Below are 15,152 nucleotides of genomic sequence, written 5' to 3'. Positions count from 1 at the left end.
TTTTAGGGAAAAGGAAAATCCTTCTGATGAGATCAAATTAGCCTTATGAAAACTCTCATGTAGCTGTCATTTTCCTCACGTTGCCATGAAGTGGCATCGCTGTCAGCTAACATCAGGGAACCACTGACGGATACCAACACGCTAGCGCATGAGTGGGGATGCTAAGGCCCAGAGAGGGTGCAGGGTTCCCCTAGGTCACACAGCAGGGAATGGCAGAGCCAGGCCAAGGTGCTCCATCTTGCTCTCCCACCGGGCTCCAAGGGTCTGCCTTTACACCCTCCTCCTGATACTCCCAATCTCTGTTCTCCATGGCTCACCCTTACTTACCCGAAGGCAAGACACGGTAGCCATTCCCCCGCACCCCCAGCTGGGCGCCTGCCTTGCTCCAGGACACAACCGGGGCTGGGACACCCGTGCTGTGACATGTGAGGACCACGGGGGCCATCTTGGTCACGGTGAAGTCTGTCTGGTCATCGGCAATGGTGGGAGGCACTGTAAGGCAAGACAAGGCTTGACGCCCTCCCAAGGTCCACAGGGGACCACATAGCCATGGGGCCGGGTGAATGAGAACTATCAACAGAGACTAAGACATAGGTGACATTAGTGATGGAGGGCCAGGGAGGGAGGGGCGAGAGAGGAGAGGTCACATTCACTCGGGAAGTATTTTTTGCTGGGCTTAGGGGTACCCTTATGAACTGCTCTCTGTAGGGATAGCAGCTAGGTCTCTCCAGAGTGGTTCACAAGAGAAGGGAGCCTTCCCAAGAGTTGGGGAGGCCAGAGAAGTCCTCCAGGGAGAGTACCATTTAACCTGAGATCTGAAGGGAGAGCAAGGGCCCGCTGGGTGAAGGTCAAAGGGAAGTGCTCAGAACAGAGGGAACAGCATGTGCAGAGGGAATGGCATATGCAAAGGCCCTGAGGTGAGGAACTAAAAGCTAAGCAGCATGACCGGATCCCAGAGCGAGCTCGGCCTTGGGGTGAACTGAACCTGGGAAGGTTAGGGGAGGTGGTGGTTGGCTGGGCCAGCATGCACAGGACCCTGTGGACCCAGGTGATACTTTGCATTCTATTCTGAGTGCAGTGGGCAGCTGCGAAGGGAGAAATTTTCACCAGAGTGATGGCAAGGTCAGATTGCGGTTTAGAATAATCTGGATTGGGGAGTGGACTCTCCTGAGAGCTCCTACCAGGAACAGTGCTAGAGTCTGCATCAGTGTGGGGCTGGGTGGGGTCAGGAGATGCCCGTGATGTCCCCATCCTCTCTCTCCCTCTTTCTGTTCCAACGTACCATGGACGGTCACTTGGTAGAGCCTGTGGGCCTCGCCCATCTCATTGCTCACCACGCACTCAAACTGGGCTGAGTCCTGGGGGCCAGGAGCTGCTAGGAGCAGGGTGTTGGAAGGCAGGAGCCTGGGATGGACAGACAGACAGTTGGCCAGCTGTGACCTGCCTGCCCGGCAACCTGGATGCAGGGGACTGGGTGTCTCAAGACTAATTTCTCCCCTGGTATCTGTCCCCCCCGCCCACCCCAGTCTGAATCTAGACATTCCTTCTAGAAGTTTCTACTCTTAAAGATGTGGCTGTGGGCAAGTTAAACTTTCATCCTTGTGTTTCTCTACCACCCTCTGTGTTTTCTTCTGCAACCAGCAGTTCTAACAACTTCTGCAATAGTGATCACGTCCAAGTCCCTTATCAGAACAGCTCATGTTGGCGGGGCACCTGCTGTAGAGGACAGCTCCACGCTGGCCTGGTACAGGACACAGCAGACGCCTGGAGAACCAAGTGGTGAACAGATCCCTTTAATGTGCCCGCGGACCACTGCATGACCTGTTGCCTTTGAGAAATGGGGAGACGAGTATCTGGGTTCGGCTGAACCCAGGCCTCCAGGCACCGACATTGTTAGGCTCCAGCAGCTGTGATGGTGTTAAACCCCTTGTTGGGCATCTCAGTGAAGATCCTTCTACACCCTTGAGGTCAGGACACAGATCCTGGCACTGGCTTCGTTGCGAACCTGAGTGCTTCCCTGCCTTGTTTCTGACCGGACTCCCTACCATGAAATGGGCACCCCCTTCCCCACCCTGAGCACCTCATGGTACCACCCTGAGGCCCAGCTCCATACCGGTAAGCACCCTGCTGCAGGTGGAAATCCAGTTTCTGTCCATCCTTCCACCAGACCACCCGGGGCTTGGGGGAGCCGCTGGCCTCACAAGGCAGTGAGGCAGGGGTGTGAGCAGTCAGGGTCAGGTTGGATGGGCCAGGGGTGATGGCAGGAGGCTCTGGGGAGAGAGCAGTCACCAGGAGACAAGGGTACAGGATGGAGGCAAGGGCAACGTACCCGTCCTCCGTGGGCAGGGGAGAGGCAGGAGACACTCTGTAGGAATCTTCCAACAGGCTCCCTAATCTGGGGTGATAGGACCTTTGCTCGCCCCCCCGTTTGCCGGCCTCCTAACCCGCTCTCCCTGAATATAGCCCTCAGGGTCCCACTCCTCATTAGCCCTGCTCGAGGCCAGCGCCCAGCAGAGTGGCCTCCACCAAGGGGATCCATTGGAGTGAGAAGAGATGAGACAGTCTGGTACAGTGATTCTGAAGCTTATCCTTTCAAATGTTTCCTATCTTGCCCATTCAATGCAATAGTATAGCGCTAAGTGTATGTGACATATGCATAAAATAAGGAGGCGTCTTTTGAGTATGCGTATTCCCAAGTTCTACTCCTAGGCTTCATGGTCAACAACACTGAGAGACCATTGCTCTTGGCTCCCAACAGCAAGGAGGAGCCCAGAAACCAGGCTGGACCTGGCCCAGAGAGGAAATCGATGCTGAAGGCAAGGAACCTGCTTGTCCTGTCCACTTACCAAAGACCTGGAGATCTCGGCCTTGCCGATCAGAGCCTGCAGAGTTGGACGCAAGGCAGAGGTAGTGGCCGGCGTCCTGGGCAAGGACCGGCCGGATCCTCAAGGAGCCCTCGGGCAGGACCTGCAGCCTGGAATAGAGGGAGGGGGTTGTCATGGAGACCAGCAGCCTAGGGAGGCCCTTGGAGGGGCTGGACCCTGGGGGCGGCTCCTCTCCCCCTGGATTTCCCTGCAGAAAAGTGCTAGCTCTGGAGTGTTGCATCCATGAGGCCAAGGTTAGAGGAGGTCACGGACATGGGCAGCTCCGCACATCAGGGGGCCTCCTGTGGTCCCACCTGGGCCCAACTTCTCCCTAAGAGTCAGCAGGCAGCAGCATCCAGAAAGCCCCCCTTTTGAGCATGTCCCCCAGATCTGAGGACAGCCCCTTCCGAGGGCAGCAGGACTGGGGGTGGGCTGGACTCAGGCTTGACCCTGGGAACTGGGATTGTCAGGCAGTTCTCAAGGCTCTGCAGGCTGCCTGAGCTCAGAAGCCATAACTTGGGGGCTGGGGGTGGGCGGGGGGTGTCTCTGCCATGTTACAGAGAAAGGTGTAGAAAATTGGTTTGACACACACACACACACACACACACACACACACAGAGGCATGAAGCCCCTTCCCACAGAAACAGATGAGCAACCAAGAGTCAAAACCAGACAGATGGACACCTGGGGTTCTCACACCCTCAATGCCCCAGACAAGCCTGTTTCTTGGGTTCTGCAAAGACCCACGTGCGGGCCACACAGCCACCTTCCAGTGCCAACTGCCCAGGCAGTTTCTGCTTAGAAGCCGCCCCCGAGCCCCTCACGGTCCCGGTCCCACCTGGGGCTGGCAGGATCCAGGGGGGCTCCATCCTTCCGCCAGCTCACGAGGGGCGGGGGAACGCCATCCACCTGGCAGGGCAGCAGGGCCGTCTGGTTCACGGAGGCGTTCACCACGGCTGGTCCCGGCTGGATGGTGGGCACCACTGGGGGAGGGGCACGGAGGGAGTGGGTGCCGGGGTCTGCGCCTGAGGAAGGGCCAGCGCGGGTGGGGTGGGGGAGGTGAGGCCCACTCACTGTGGATGTCCACGTGGAAGGCCACGCTGGTGCTGCCCGCGGCGTTGTGGGCCGTGCAGCTGTAGTTGCCCCCGTCGGCCATGCTCAGGGCCTGCAGCTGGAGGAACCGGCCGTCCTCCGGGAACTGGGTGTGGGCGTCCGCCTGCACAGTCCGCAGGGCGGAGAGAGCCTCGTTAGTGCTGGGCCAGCGCCAGCCAGCCCCCAGGCACTGGGCACGGAGGACCAAGGAACCAGCGGGGCAGGCCAGAGGCTTAACTGACACCCCTCTGGGGGAAACAGGCTCCTGTGGGAGGGATTGAGTTCCTACCCCTGGGCTCTGCCCGTCGGGGACATTGCAGAGGGGCCTCAGGCCTGGATCGGGAACTAGAGCTTCTAGAAGACCTACAATCCTTGGTCCCAATTTCGGGGGTGGGGGAAAGCACAGAGAACCTCGGTAACTAGCCCCGGGTCACCCAGCCACTATGTGGAGCTTGGAGGTATAATGGGAAGCACACAGAGAGGCATCAGAAGCCAGGGTGTAAATCCCAGGCTTGCTTCAGTGTCCGCATCCAGAAGATGGGCATGACAGTAATAAGAGGATTGCAGGATGCCAGGAAAGCAGGGACATGAAGTGCCAGCGGGGCCACCCCTCAGCACTGAGGATCCAGGCTATAGGGTCCAGGGCCTGAGCGGCACAGAAGGTGGCGTCCCGGGGTCCCCAGCCCGGCACCTACCTGTAGCAGGATGCCATCCCGGTGCCATTCGATCTCGGGGGCTGGCTCCGCCTCCACTGAGCACTCCAGAACGAGCTGCCCTGGAGCCAGGCCGACCACGGAGCGGGGGCCTTGGGGCCCAAGAACGTGGGGGGGACCTAGGCAGGCAGCAGAGAGGCTGTGAGAGACAGACCTGTCCCGGCAGGCCCCATCCTACCTTCCTCTCCTGCCTCAGCCCTGGCACCACCTCCTTACCTTGAACCCTGACCCGGAAGCTCTTCTCAACTTCACCAGCAGGGCTCTGGGCCAGGCAAGTGTACAGCCCAGCATCGCCCACCTGGGGACGGGGCAGTGTGAGCCTCTGCCTCCGGCCCCAGCCTGCCCACCCCCCGATCCGGTTTGGTTCCTCCACAACTAAGGACCAAGGATTCAGACTCAAGCTGGTTGAGTTGGCCACCCGGCCTTCCCAATCATTCTGCCCTCTGGGATGTTTCTTCTCTAGCTCCACCTAACCATTGCTTTATGGCTAGGGCAAAGCCTGCTTCCTCCAGGAAGTACCCCTTGACTCCACCAGCTCTCCTCCTATTTCTGCATCAGCCTTGGCTTTGACCTGGCTGGGAACTCTTGAGGACAGGGCCCAGGTGGGTGGTCTCCACATGCTCACCCCGCACAAAGGAAGAGCTCAGCCTAAAGGCCAAGTGCTACAGGGTCCTTCTCCTCCCCTGCCTCCCCTTCCCCCGGCCTCATCCCACAGTAAGGGGCCAGCAGCACCTGCACGCCCTCCACCCGGAGCTCCCTGTTGCTGTCCTCAGGCCTACTCAGGGCCTGCCCGTCCTTATGCCAGGTGATGTTGGGCAGGGGGGTACCCCGGGCATCACAGCGGAGCTCCAAGGGGGTGCCGGGGGTCAGCGACAGCTCTGCAGGCTGGCCTGAGTCCTCGATGTCAGGGGGATCTGCAAGATACCCGGCCAGGGTTAGCCATGGCAGCTGCACGCAGGGCACTGGGAGCTGGGGTCCATCTCCCACCCCCCACCATCTAGAGGCTGACCACAGATGGGGACAAGGACACTAGAAACCAGGAGCCCCTTTGCATGGACCGATTATTTGTGCTTTAAAACCTTCAAGCACACCGTATGGCAGGGGGTGGGGCTGGAGGAGACAGCTGACACAGCTCTTTCCAATGTGGCACAAAATTTGCAAGATTTCAGCCTGAGACTTAGGGCTCTGCCTCTGGATTTCAGGGGCTCGTTGTCCCAGCTTTATGAGGCTTGAGGGACAAAGCTGAAGGGCATGGCCCCAGGAGAATGAAGGGCCACGTAGCCCTTCTATGTAGCAGCAAGGTCAGCATCCCGTATGAGATTGTCTCGCCTCCAAAGCCCGCACCCAGGTGTCAGCCCCTGGGGAGATCCGCCAAGGGACTCACCTCCCCCCCAACCTTCTCCATCGGCCCCCCACCCGAGGCCCACCCTGCTCCCAGGCCCAGAGAAGCTGGCCTTGTGGGCAGATGACTCACCCATCACTGTCAGCTGGAAATGCCTCCTGGCTTCCCCCACCTCGCTCACGGCCACGCAGGAGTAGGTCCCCGAGTCACCAGCTCCCACTGTCTCCAGCTGCAGACTGGGCCCCTGTTCCAGGCTCTGGGGCAACAAGGGCTCCCCATCCTTCATCCATGACACTAGGGGGAGGGGGCTTCCCTGGGCTTCGCAGGGAAGGACCACCGAGGAGCCACGGACCACCATTACATCATTCTGGAAGTCCACCGGCTCCAGGACAGGGGGCACTGAACAGGGCAAAAGAGGGGGCAGAGTCCCTTCATTCCACAGCAGGTCACGCTTGGACCTTCACACAGGCCGTTCCCACACAGGTCAGAATGCCCTTCTCCTGGACAATTCCTTCTCCTCTCCTGTCTTCATCTTAGACCTCACCTCCTCCAGGAAGCCCTCCCTGAACTCCCCAGGCCAACTGAAGGGCCCTCCTCTGTGCTCCCACCACTCCCTGTCCTTCCCCCGGTGTCACTAGTTGCCTGGAATTGCGATCACCTCTTTACAGAGCTGTTTCCTGCACTGCCCTCCTGGGGACAGGGTTCACCTCTGCTCACTGCTACATCTTGGTGCCTGGTAAGGCCCTGGCACACCACAGCGTCTTAATGGCTGCTCGCAAGATGCATGAACGAGCAGCCAAACGAATCAAAGACCGAGTCTCTGTGTTCGTGCCCTAAGAGGCCAAAGGATACGGTTATTCTCCAACACCCACCCCCCCAACGAGTGCCCCGGTCCGTACCGTGCACCTGCAGGGTGAAGTTCCTGTTGGTCACGCCGGCTGGGTTTGCAGCCACGCAGGTGAAGACACCAGAATCCGCCAGCTGCACCTGGGAAATCCTGAACCCCCCCAAGAAGGGTGGAGTGGAAAAAAAGGGGGGACTCCATCGAAACTGTTCCTCTCTTTTCCTGTCCCCCGGTGGCTTACCTGCCAGAGAGGCAGCTCGGAGACTCCCATCTGAACAGGTCCGGCCTCTGCCTAACCCCCTTTCCTGGCTCCCTGGTGCCCCCAGAGGAAAGCCCCAGGCTCCCTGTCCCCGGCTGCTTTGTCTGACTCACCTCCCTCTAAAGCCAGACTTCCTGCTTTCCCAATTCCGCGGGCTGCACTGTGCCCCCCAAGGAGTAGGACACCTGCCTGTCCCTACCCCTCTTCTAGACCATTCCTTTTCACCGTTAGGACTCACCTCCCCTGTCTGTCTGTCTGTGCCCCCCACCTCTTCTTGCAATCTCTCTGGCCCTGACTGTCCTCCTGAGCTGGTCTTGTTAATGTCCCCCAGTGGCCCTGAAACCTGTCTCTGCTTGGCTCCCGGGACAGCATGCTTTCCTGGAGTGTCTCCTCCACCTTCCCCATCTCCCCATCCTCCTGCCTGCTCCCCCTCCCTGGGAACTAAGACCTACCCGGGGTGCAGTCCTCACTCACACTCAGGGTGGCGGGAACAGGGGGGCGCTGGCTACCACCACCACCTGTTTGTGAGAATCCCAGAACTTCTACATCCCCGAACTCCCTTGTGGAGTAGGAAACACCTGGCTTACCTCCTCCCTGGATGCCTAAGACCCTCTCAAACCAACACATCCAAACAGCACTCGGGTCTCCCCCTCAACCCACCCACTTCCACTATGGTCCAATCTCAGAAAACATTGTCTGTGGACCTCATTCTGCCAGGTTCCTGGATGAAGGCCACAGAGCCTTGCTCCATTCCTCCTGCTTCCCACCTCTGACCACCTCCACCTCCAGGGCAGTGACCCAGGCAGAACACCACGATTCCCCCTCACCCCCCTCCCGTCCTGCCCTTGGCCCCATGGTCTCTTGTCTACCCAGCAGCCAGAAGGCTCCTCTAAAAACCTAAGTCACAACCCCAAAGTATTTAGAGATTTGAATAGACATTTGCACACCCGTGTTCACAGCAGCATTAGGCCCCATAGCCAAGAAGTAGGAGCAACCCCTATGTCCCTATGTTGACAGATGAATGGATGGACAAGGTGTGGTCCGTCCATACTGTGGAATATTAGTCTTAAAATGCAAGGGAATTCTGAATTCTGACACCTGCTACAACACGGAGGGGACTGGAGGACATGACTCTGAGTGGGAGAAGGCCAGTCACAAAAAGACAAATACTGTATAATTCCACTGATACTGACCTACAGGGACAGGAATGGAGGTTGCCAAGGATAGGGGGAGCACAGGGCGAAATGGGGACACAGTTTCAGGTTGGGAAGATGAGAAAGTTCTGGAGAGGGATGGGGGCGATGGTCAGATCATTGTGTGAATATACTTAATGCCCCTAAACCGAACACTTAAAATGGTGTACACTTAACAATGGTTAAAATGGGGGCGCCTGGGTGGCTCAGTGGGTTAAAGCCTCTGCCTTCGGCTCAGGTCATGATCCCAGGGTCCTGGGATCGAGCCCCACGTCGGGCTCTCTGCTCAGCGGGAAGCCTGCTTCCTCCTCTCTCTCTGCCTGCCTCTCCACCTACTTGTGATCTCTGTCAAATAAATAAATAAGATCCTTTAAAAAATGGTTAAAATGATAAGTTTTATGTTTATTTTATCATAATAAAAAATATAAATCATATCTCGAGGCTTCTCTCCTGAACACTGCCCCCCAACCAGGACTTAGGAAAACCCAGGGCTTTTAAAGGACTTACAAGTCCTAAGTCACCTGGTCTCCCCTGAATCCCACCCACCCTATTCCTTGAACACAGAGGCACATGCCCACCTCAGGGCCTTTGAACCTGCTGGTCTGTCACTCAGCCCAGAAACTCTTCCCCACGGAATCCACCCAGCTCCCTCTCTTGACTCCTTCTACCTCTGTGCAAATATCACCTTCTCTGAGCGCCCATCCCTGACCACCCTAAAACTCCAGCCTCCCCGCCACCTCCCGTTTATTCTTTGCCCCACTTTGTTCTTCAGAGTGCGTATCCCTGGTGACATTCCTTTGTCATAGCGCTTGCATTTCCACTCTCCTCCCCTGATCAAGCGGCTATTGGGCAGGGACTTTGCTTTGCCTCCGCTCTATCCCGGCGCCTGGAACTGCACCTGCAAAAGCTGGCGCTCCAAAAGGCTGAAGAATGTGTGAAGCCTTGCTCAGAAACCTTCTTGCAGGAAGCCTTCCCTGATTTCCCGCACCCCCGGGCAGGCTGATTTGGATACAAGCAGGTGTCCTCACCTGGATCTGTGCCTCCCTCCCTGGGCTGTAAGAGCCTGAGGGCAGAGGCCCCTTTCATCTCTGGAGTTCTGTTTGGGAGGGTGGGGGGCCCCCTCACTGTCCCCATCATAAACCTCTGTGTGTCTATATTATTTTTATCTGAAAACCACTCAGAGGGGTTCTGAAACCCAAGCTGCCTGAGGAGTGGGTGTGAGATCCACCGGCCCAGGGGCCAAGGAGCCTGTTCCCTACCTGAGGGTGCGGCCAGAGCTGTGGAGGTGAGTGCGCTGGGAGAGCGGGAGGGGCAGACCGTCCTTGAGCCAGCTCACGCGGATGGGCGCGGAGCCCCGGACGGGGCAGGCCATGGTCACCAGCTCCCCAGGCCTGCTCACCAGGGTCCCCGAGCTCTCGGCCCAGTGCTCGATGGTGGGAGGGACTGGGAGTAAGCAGAGAGAAAAAGGGGGCAGAGAGGAGTTTAGGCAGAGAGGGTCTAGGTGGGGGAGATGGGCTCCTCTTGCGCCAAAGCCAGGAAGCACCAACCATCTTATATGGGGTTCTCAGACCCCATGGTTCCATCCGCATCTCCCCCATTCCCCAACTCTCCTGTCACAGCCGCGGCTGGAGTGCTTGGGTCTCTGGTCTAAGAATGGGACACAGAGGCCCAGAGAGGTCAGAGGGTGGCCTGGCTTATAGCGCAGGCATGGCTGGGGCTTGAGGCAGGTCTCCTGCATCCTGGCCCTGGCATAGCCCTCCAGACGCCCCAGTGGTGGTCCCCCCTTCCCCGTGGCCAGGCCGCCACAGTTCTGGGATGGCAGAGCCCCCGCCTATCCTCGCCCCTCAGCTGCTCACCCAGCACGCTCACTGTGTGCAGCCTGGCGTCCTCTCCGGCGGCGTTGTGGGCCACGCAGGTGTAGGCGCCTGAGTCCTCCGCCTTCAGGCCCTTCAGCACCAGGGCACTGCGGTCCAGGTAGAACCTGCGGGGGGACGGAGTGCCGAGGGCCGGCACGTGAGGGTCTGCAGGTGCTGCCTGGGGCCCCAGGTGGGCACGGGCCAGGTCTTACCGGAGGTGGGGGCCTACGCCCCGGTCCAGTGGGCCACCGTCCTTCAGCCAGGTCACGTCGGGCGGCGGATGCCCGTCCACCTCGCAGTCCAGCCGCACCTCCTGACCCTCCAGGACACTGTGCTCCTGGCTGGCACCCGAGCTCCGGATCTGGGGGGCCTCTGTGGCAGGCACTATGGTGAGGCCTGGGGCCTGGTGTGGGCTGGGACAGGGGCAGGACACATAGGGGGCACAGGGCGCAGACCTACCAAGCACGGCCACCACAAAATCCTTGCGGGCCTCGGCCTGGGCGTTCTCGGCCACGCACGTGTAGGTCCCAGCTTGGGCAGGCTGCACGCGACTCAGTTGGAGGCGGCCCCCACGGGAGACCACGCCGTGTGCCATGCTGCTCTCTGGGGGGTGCAGAGACGAGCCAGGCCCTCACCGGCTCCAACCCGCCCCCTCCCCCAGGTGCCACCACTGGCCCAGACACAACAGTCTCATGACTCCCCTGAGCAGGTTCCTCTCCCCCACACTCATTGTTCTGTGCCTTGGAGCCCTTCTCTAGTTCCTTCCACTGGGGATATTTCTTGCCAAGATGTCGCACTCACTTTAGTGTCCAGGAATCGCTCCTCTTCCTGTGGACACGTGGGCCCTCCCCACCCCCACCCCACTACCACCTCCCAAGGCTTCCAATCAGGGTGAACCAGCCACCCACTGACTGCTTCCTGGTCCCCATGCAGGTCCTGCTAGGGGCACCCCAGGGCCTCTGCTCAGGCTGCACCCCCCGCCCCAGGCTGGCATGGCCCCCATTCTCTCCAGCTGCACCTCTGCCTGAGCCCAGGCCGGGCCACCCCCCACCTCAGGGCCTCACTGGCATAGCCAATCTCTCAACATGAAGGCTTCTGAACAGCTACTGTGTATCTAGCTGTGAGTTTGGGGTTCGAAGCCAAGTAAAGCTCAGCTCCTGTCCTCGAGGGGCTCCACGTGCATCAGAGACAGTGAGACACACGTGATCCTGCGTGACCAACCCCAAGAAGCCCCCGACAGAGCCTGGAGGGGTCAGGCACGTCTTCGGAGGAAGCAGATACCAGCTGGACTAGGGGGGTGTGAATGGCCAGTGGAGGGGCTCAGGGGGGTTGGGGTGGGTATTTCGGGGAGGAAAGTGCATGTGTCAAGAAAGGAGGTGGAGAACGCAGCCCAGAGTGGCTCCACCACCAATCCGAAGAGAAAGGACAGAGTACGCCCCATACACACCCATCCCCGAACCTTCCCAGCACACTATTCACCGCCCTGGGGGTTGGGGGGATCCCTGTCCACCAGGAGATGAAAGGACTAATTACAAGGATGATACAGGCACACAGTAGAAGAGTCAGCCATAAAAAAGAATGGAAAACATTTAATATTTTTTTAAGACTTTGTTTATTTATTTGACAGACAGAGATCACAAGTAGGCAGAGAGTCAGGCAGAGAGAGAGAGAGGAGGAAGCAGGCTCCCCGCTGAGCAGAGAGCCCGATGCGGGGCTCGATCCCAGGACCCCGAGATCATGACCTGAGCCGAAGGCAGAGGCTTTAACCCACTGAGCCACCCAGGTGCCCCAAAAAACATTTAACTTAAGAGAAGGAATGTGGAATGGACACACGCTACGACAGGGATGGACCCTAGAAACAGCAGGCTAAGTGGAAAAGTGAGACCCAAAAGGCCACTTATTGCATAATTCCAGTGACATGAAATGTCCAGAACAGGCAAATCCAGAGAGACAGAAAACAGGTCAGGGGCTGCCTGGCGCAGGGGTTAGTGGGAGGTTTGGGTGGAAACAGGGGGTGTAAAGTAATGGGTAAGGGGTTGCCTTTTGGGTGGTTGTAGGGATGGTCTGCAAATATAGTCAAAATGATGGAATTACAAGCTTTAAGTGGGTAAATCGTATGGTATATACATCTTGATGAAGCTGTTTTTGAGACAGGGAGAGGGAGTCAGGGGAGGGACAGACAGACAGACAGAGAAGGGCATATGGGAGCAGCTGAGAGCAGCTGGGTCTGTGAGGTCCAGAGTGGGGCAGGGGGAGGTGGCTGGCTGGGCCCCACGGGGCCTCCCAGGCTGTGGTTCTGAGGACTATGGCCCAAAGGCTTTCAGTGGACAAGTGACCCCCTCAGAGCTGCACTTCGAGACCCCTTCCTCACTGTGTGGAGACGGCACTGGAGGCTTGGAGTGGGCCCAGGACCAATGTGGGGACTGCTGCCCTCACGAGGCAGGGGGACCGCGGTGGCTGGAATGGGAAAGGCTAGGGGCAGAGAGCTGGCTGGCACCAGAGGTATTTCCCCAGCTGACAAGAGGAGGGTTCTGCTGGGACCCCGGGGTGGGAAGGAGAGGAAGAGAGCCAGACAGGGATGAAGGTCTGGACAGGGGGTGACCAGCAGCTGGGCTGGACAGAGCTGCATTCCAGGAGGAGAACAGCTTTGGAGGCCAACGCCAAGCCCGGGGTCAGGCCAGCTGGGCCCTCAGCACCCACCCTGCATCTGTCCACCTCGTGGGAGCTGTCCGGGGCCACAAACACTGGGAGCCTTTGGGCCCCCACGGGAATGGCTGTCAGCATTGGGATTTCAAGGGCCAGCAGGGTTGAAGACAAACGGGGTGTGACAGACGGGACATTGCCGCCTTCGATTTTGCTGAGAACAGTGACCACCAACGCTTCTTCCCCTTTCGTGGTCATGGCAGCACAGAAAGGAATATTCGGCGCTGAAAAGATGCGATGCACTCACCGACAGGCATTCTGTCCTTCAGCCAGCTCACAGCAGGTGCGGGGACCCCGGTCACGTCACAGCTCAGGACCAGGGGGCTCCCGGCCACCTGGCTCACTTTCTCTGTCTTGGGGTTCTCAAACACTGGGGGCACTGCGGGAGAGACACCTGATTGCCACAGTCCTAACACTCTGCAGCTCCCTTCCTTCCACTTGGGCACATTAGGGACACCCCACCGGCTCTTCCTTCTGGTTGGTAGTTGACATTTTACGCTTTGCCACTGGGAGAGGTACAGGTTGTTTTAGTCACGGGTGTAAATAGAATCCGCGTCTATTTCAAAACATTTACAAAGCAGGGTCCAGAGGGGTCCACTCAGCCCAAGGATGGCGAGCGCATGGCTGATGTGCCGGTAGCTCTCAGCCTTCGCCGGGGCAACGTCACTAATCGATCCAAACACTCCCTCCTGCTCGGCTAGGAAGAGGCCACGCAGCCCAGGCAACCACAACCAGCAGAACAAACTTGTCTGTGCTCAGGATGCATCCTGTGTCCTCAGTGACCCGACCCTCCCCCTTCCCACCGCTCATCAGTGTCGCCATCAGAAGGCTTGAAACAGCACACCTGGCGTCAGTAGTTTTCAACAATGGCTTTCAATATGGCTTCCGGTTGGACCCATTCACTGCTCACCTGGTGGGGAGGCCACTGGCTTTGCCTTTGGGGGCAGAGAGCCAGTGTCCCCTGCCCACCGCCCTGTCCTTCCCATCATGCCCAGCAGCTTAGCTGAGTGCAGGGTCGCTTGGGTGAAACTATGTTTCTCATTGTCCCCGGAAGCCTGCGGTGGCCAGCTGCCTACGTCCCCGCTGATGGGATGCAACCCTAGGGGACAGATACAAGTCCCACATCCCTCGCTCAAAACAAAAAGCTCGCCCTCTCGTCCTGTTCCTTTCTGCTTCCCGTGAGCTGGGAGGGAATGAATGTGGACGCGGGCAACACCCTGGGGGGGGGGGGTGGAGATCAACAGGACAGAATGATCCTGGGTCCCCAAATCACCACTCAGTCATTTACTTACCACTCGGTAGGCCCTGAGCTATCCACCAGCCTGGACACTCACCCCCAGGCTTTTGCCCGACAGAGGTAACGTTCCCTCTCATTTAATCCACTGTGTTTTCAGATCTCTATGTTACACAGCGGGCTCTATACTCTAACCGAACAACAGCTGACCCCAAGCAAGTGCGGCTGAGCCTTCACCCCTTGCTTCCCTAAGTAAACTTCCCCTCACCCCCGCCCCCTGGAGCCATGTCCAATCCAGTGCCGTCTGTGCTCCATCCTTGGGCTGATGGAACGGGCCTCCCCTGGGGCTCCAAATGGTGGTGACATGGCCCCAGGACTCCCAACAATTTGATCCCTGGGGGCTCCCCTCCCGGGGCTGGCATGTGAGGCTCGTGCCCAGCACTTTATAGATAAGTTCACGGCAGCCCATCGACTAAACCCTTCCCATATAGTAGGAGGCCGTGCTGCCTTCGCTCCTTTGACTAAAGACAACCCTGAGGCCAAAAGCAGGCGAGGCGTTGTGCTGAGCCCCAGAGCAGGTCACGGGCAGAGTGCTGTTCTGATCCTGGTCTTTTCAGTGCCGAATCCTGTGCCCTACACACTCAAGGCTGTTGCCTCTTTCTAGCAACTGCCCTTCCCACCCTGGGCAGCCCCGTGTGCTGCTAGGGGTCCCATGGCAATGCCCTGAGGCTGGTCCCCAGCTTACCCTGGACAGTGAGGACAAACGTCCGCAGGGCCTCCCCGGCCGGATTGCTGACTTTACAGCTATACAGCCCTTTATCCAGCACCTAGGACAAAGAGAGCATGTGGTGATGGTGTACCCAGAGCTGGGATGGGGGTACCCAAGGCTCCCCTAAAACATCCAGGTCACAGAACCTTCTGGACAAGGGACTTCCCAGATAGGCTGGTCCTGCCTGGGAAGCCAGAGGAGATAGGACCCCCTGGCCTTCCCCCAAGAACTTCAAGAAGTAGGAGAGCTGTTGGGAAGTGAGGGAACAGGTTCCAGACCCCCA

At 58.6% G+C, this 15,152-nt stretch overlaps 1 protein-coding gene across 1 annotated transcript in view; it reads right to left on the bottom strand.

Moving 5' to 3' along the window:
• The window catches only part of HMCN2 (hemicentin 2), a 146,656-nt gene that overhangs the window by 27,618 nt on the left and 103,886 nt on the right, over positions 1 to 15,152 (bottom strand). The window contains 17 exon segments of the mRNA XM_047700354.1: positions 328 to 492; positions 1,283 to 1,404; positions 2,114 to 2,270; positions 2,847 to 2,974; positions 3,703 to 3,847; positions 3,939 to 4,080; positions 4,652 to 4,788; positions 4,886 to 4,967; positions 5,402 to 5,583; positions 6,144 to 6,410; positions 6,911 to 7,008; positions 9,567 to 9,750; positions 10,164 to 10,288; positions 10,376 to 10,535; positions 10,623 to 10,766; positions 13,114 to 13,245; positions 14,846 to 14,927. Coding sequence (XP_047556310.1) covers positions 328 to 492; positions 1,283 to 1,404; positions 2,114 to 2,270; positions 2,847 to 2,974; positions 3,703 to 3,847; positions 3,939 to 4,080; positions 4,652 to 4,788; positions 4,886 to 4,967; positions 5,402 to 5,583; positions 6,144 to 6,410; positions 6,911 to 7,008; positions 9,567 to 9,750; positions 10,164 to 10,288; positions 10,376 to 10,535; positions 10,623 to 10,766; positions 13,114 to 13,245; positions 14,846 to 14,927 — 2,452 coding nt within the window.

This window comes from Lutra lutra, chromosome 13 (genome assembly GCF_902655055.1).
Source record: "Lutra lutra chromosome 13, mLutLut1.2, whole genome shotgun sequence".
NCBI lineage: Eukaryota > Metazoa > Chordata > Mammalia > Carnivora > Mustelidae > Lutra > Lutra lutra.
This window is presented reverse-complemented; position numbering and strand designations above follow the sequence as displayed.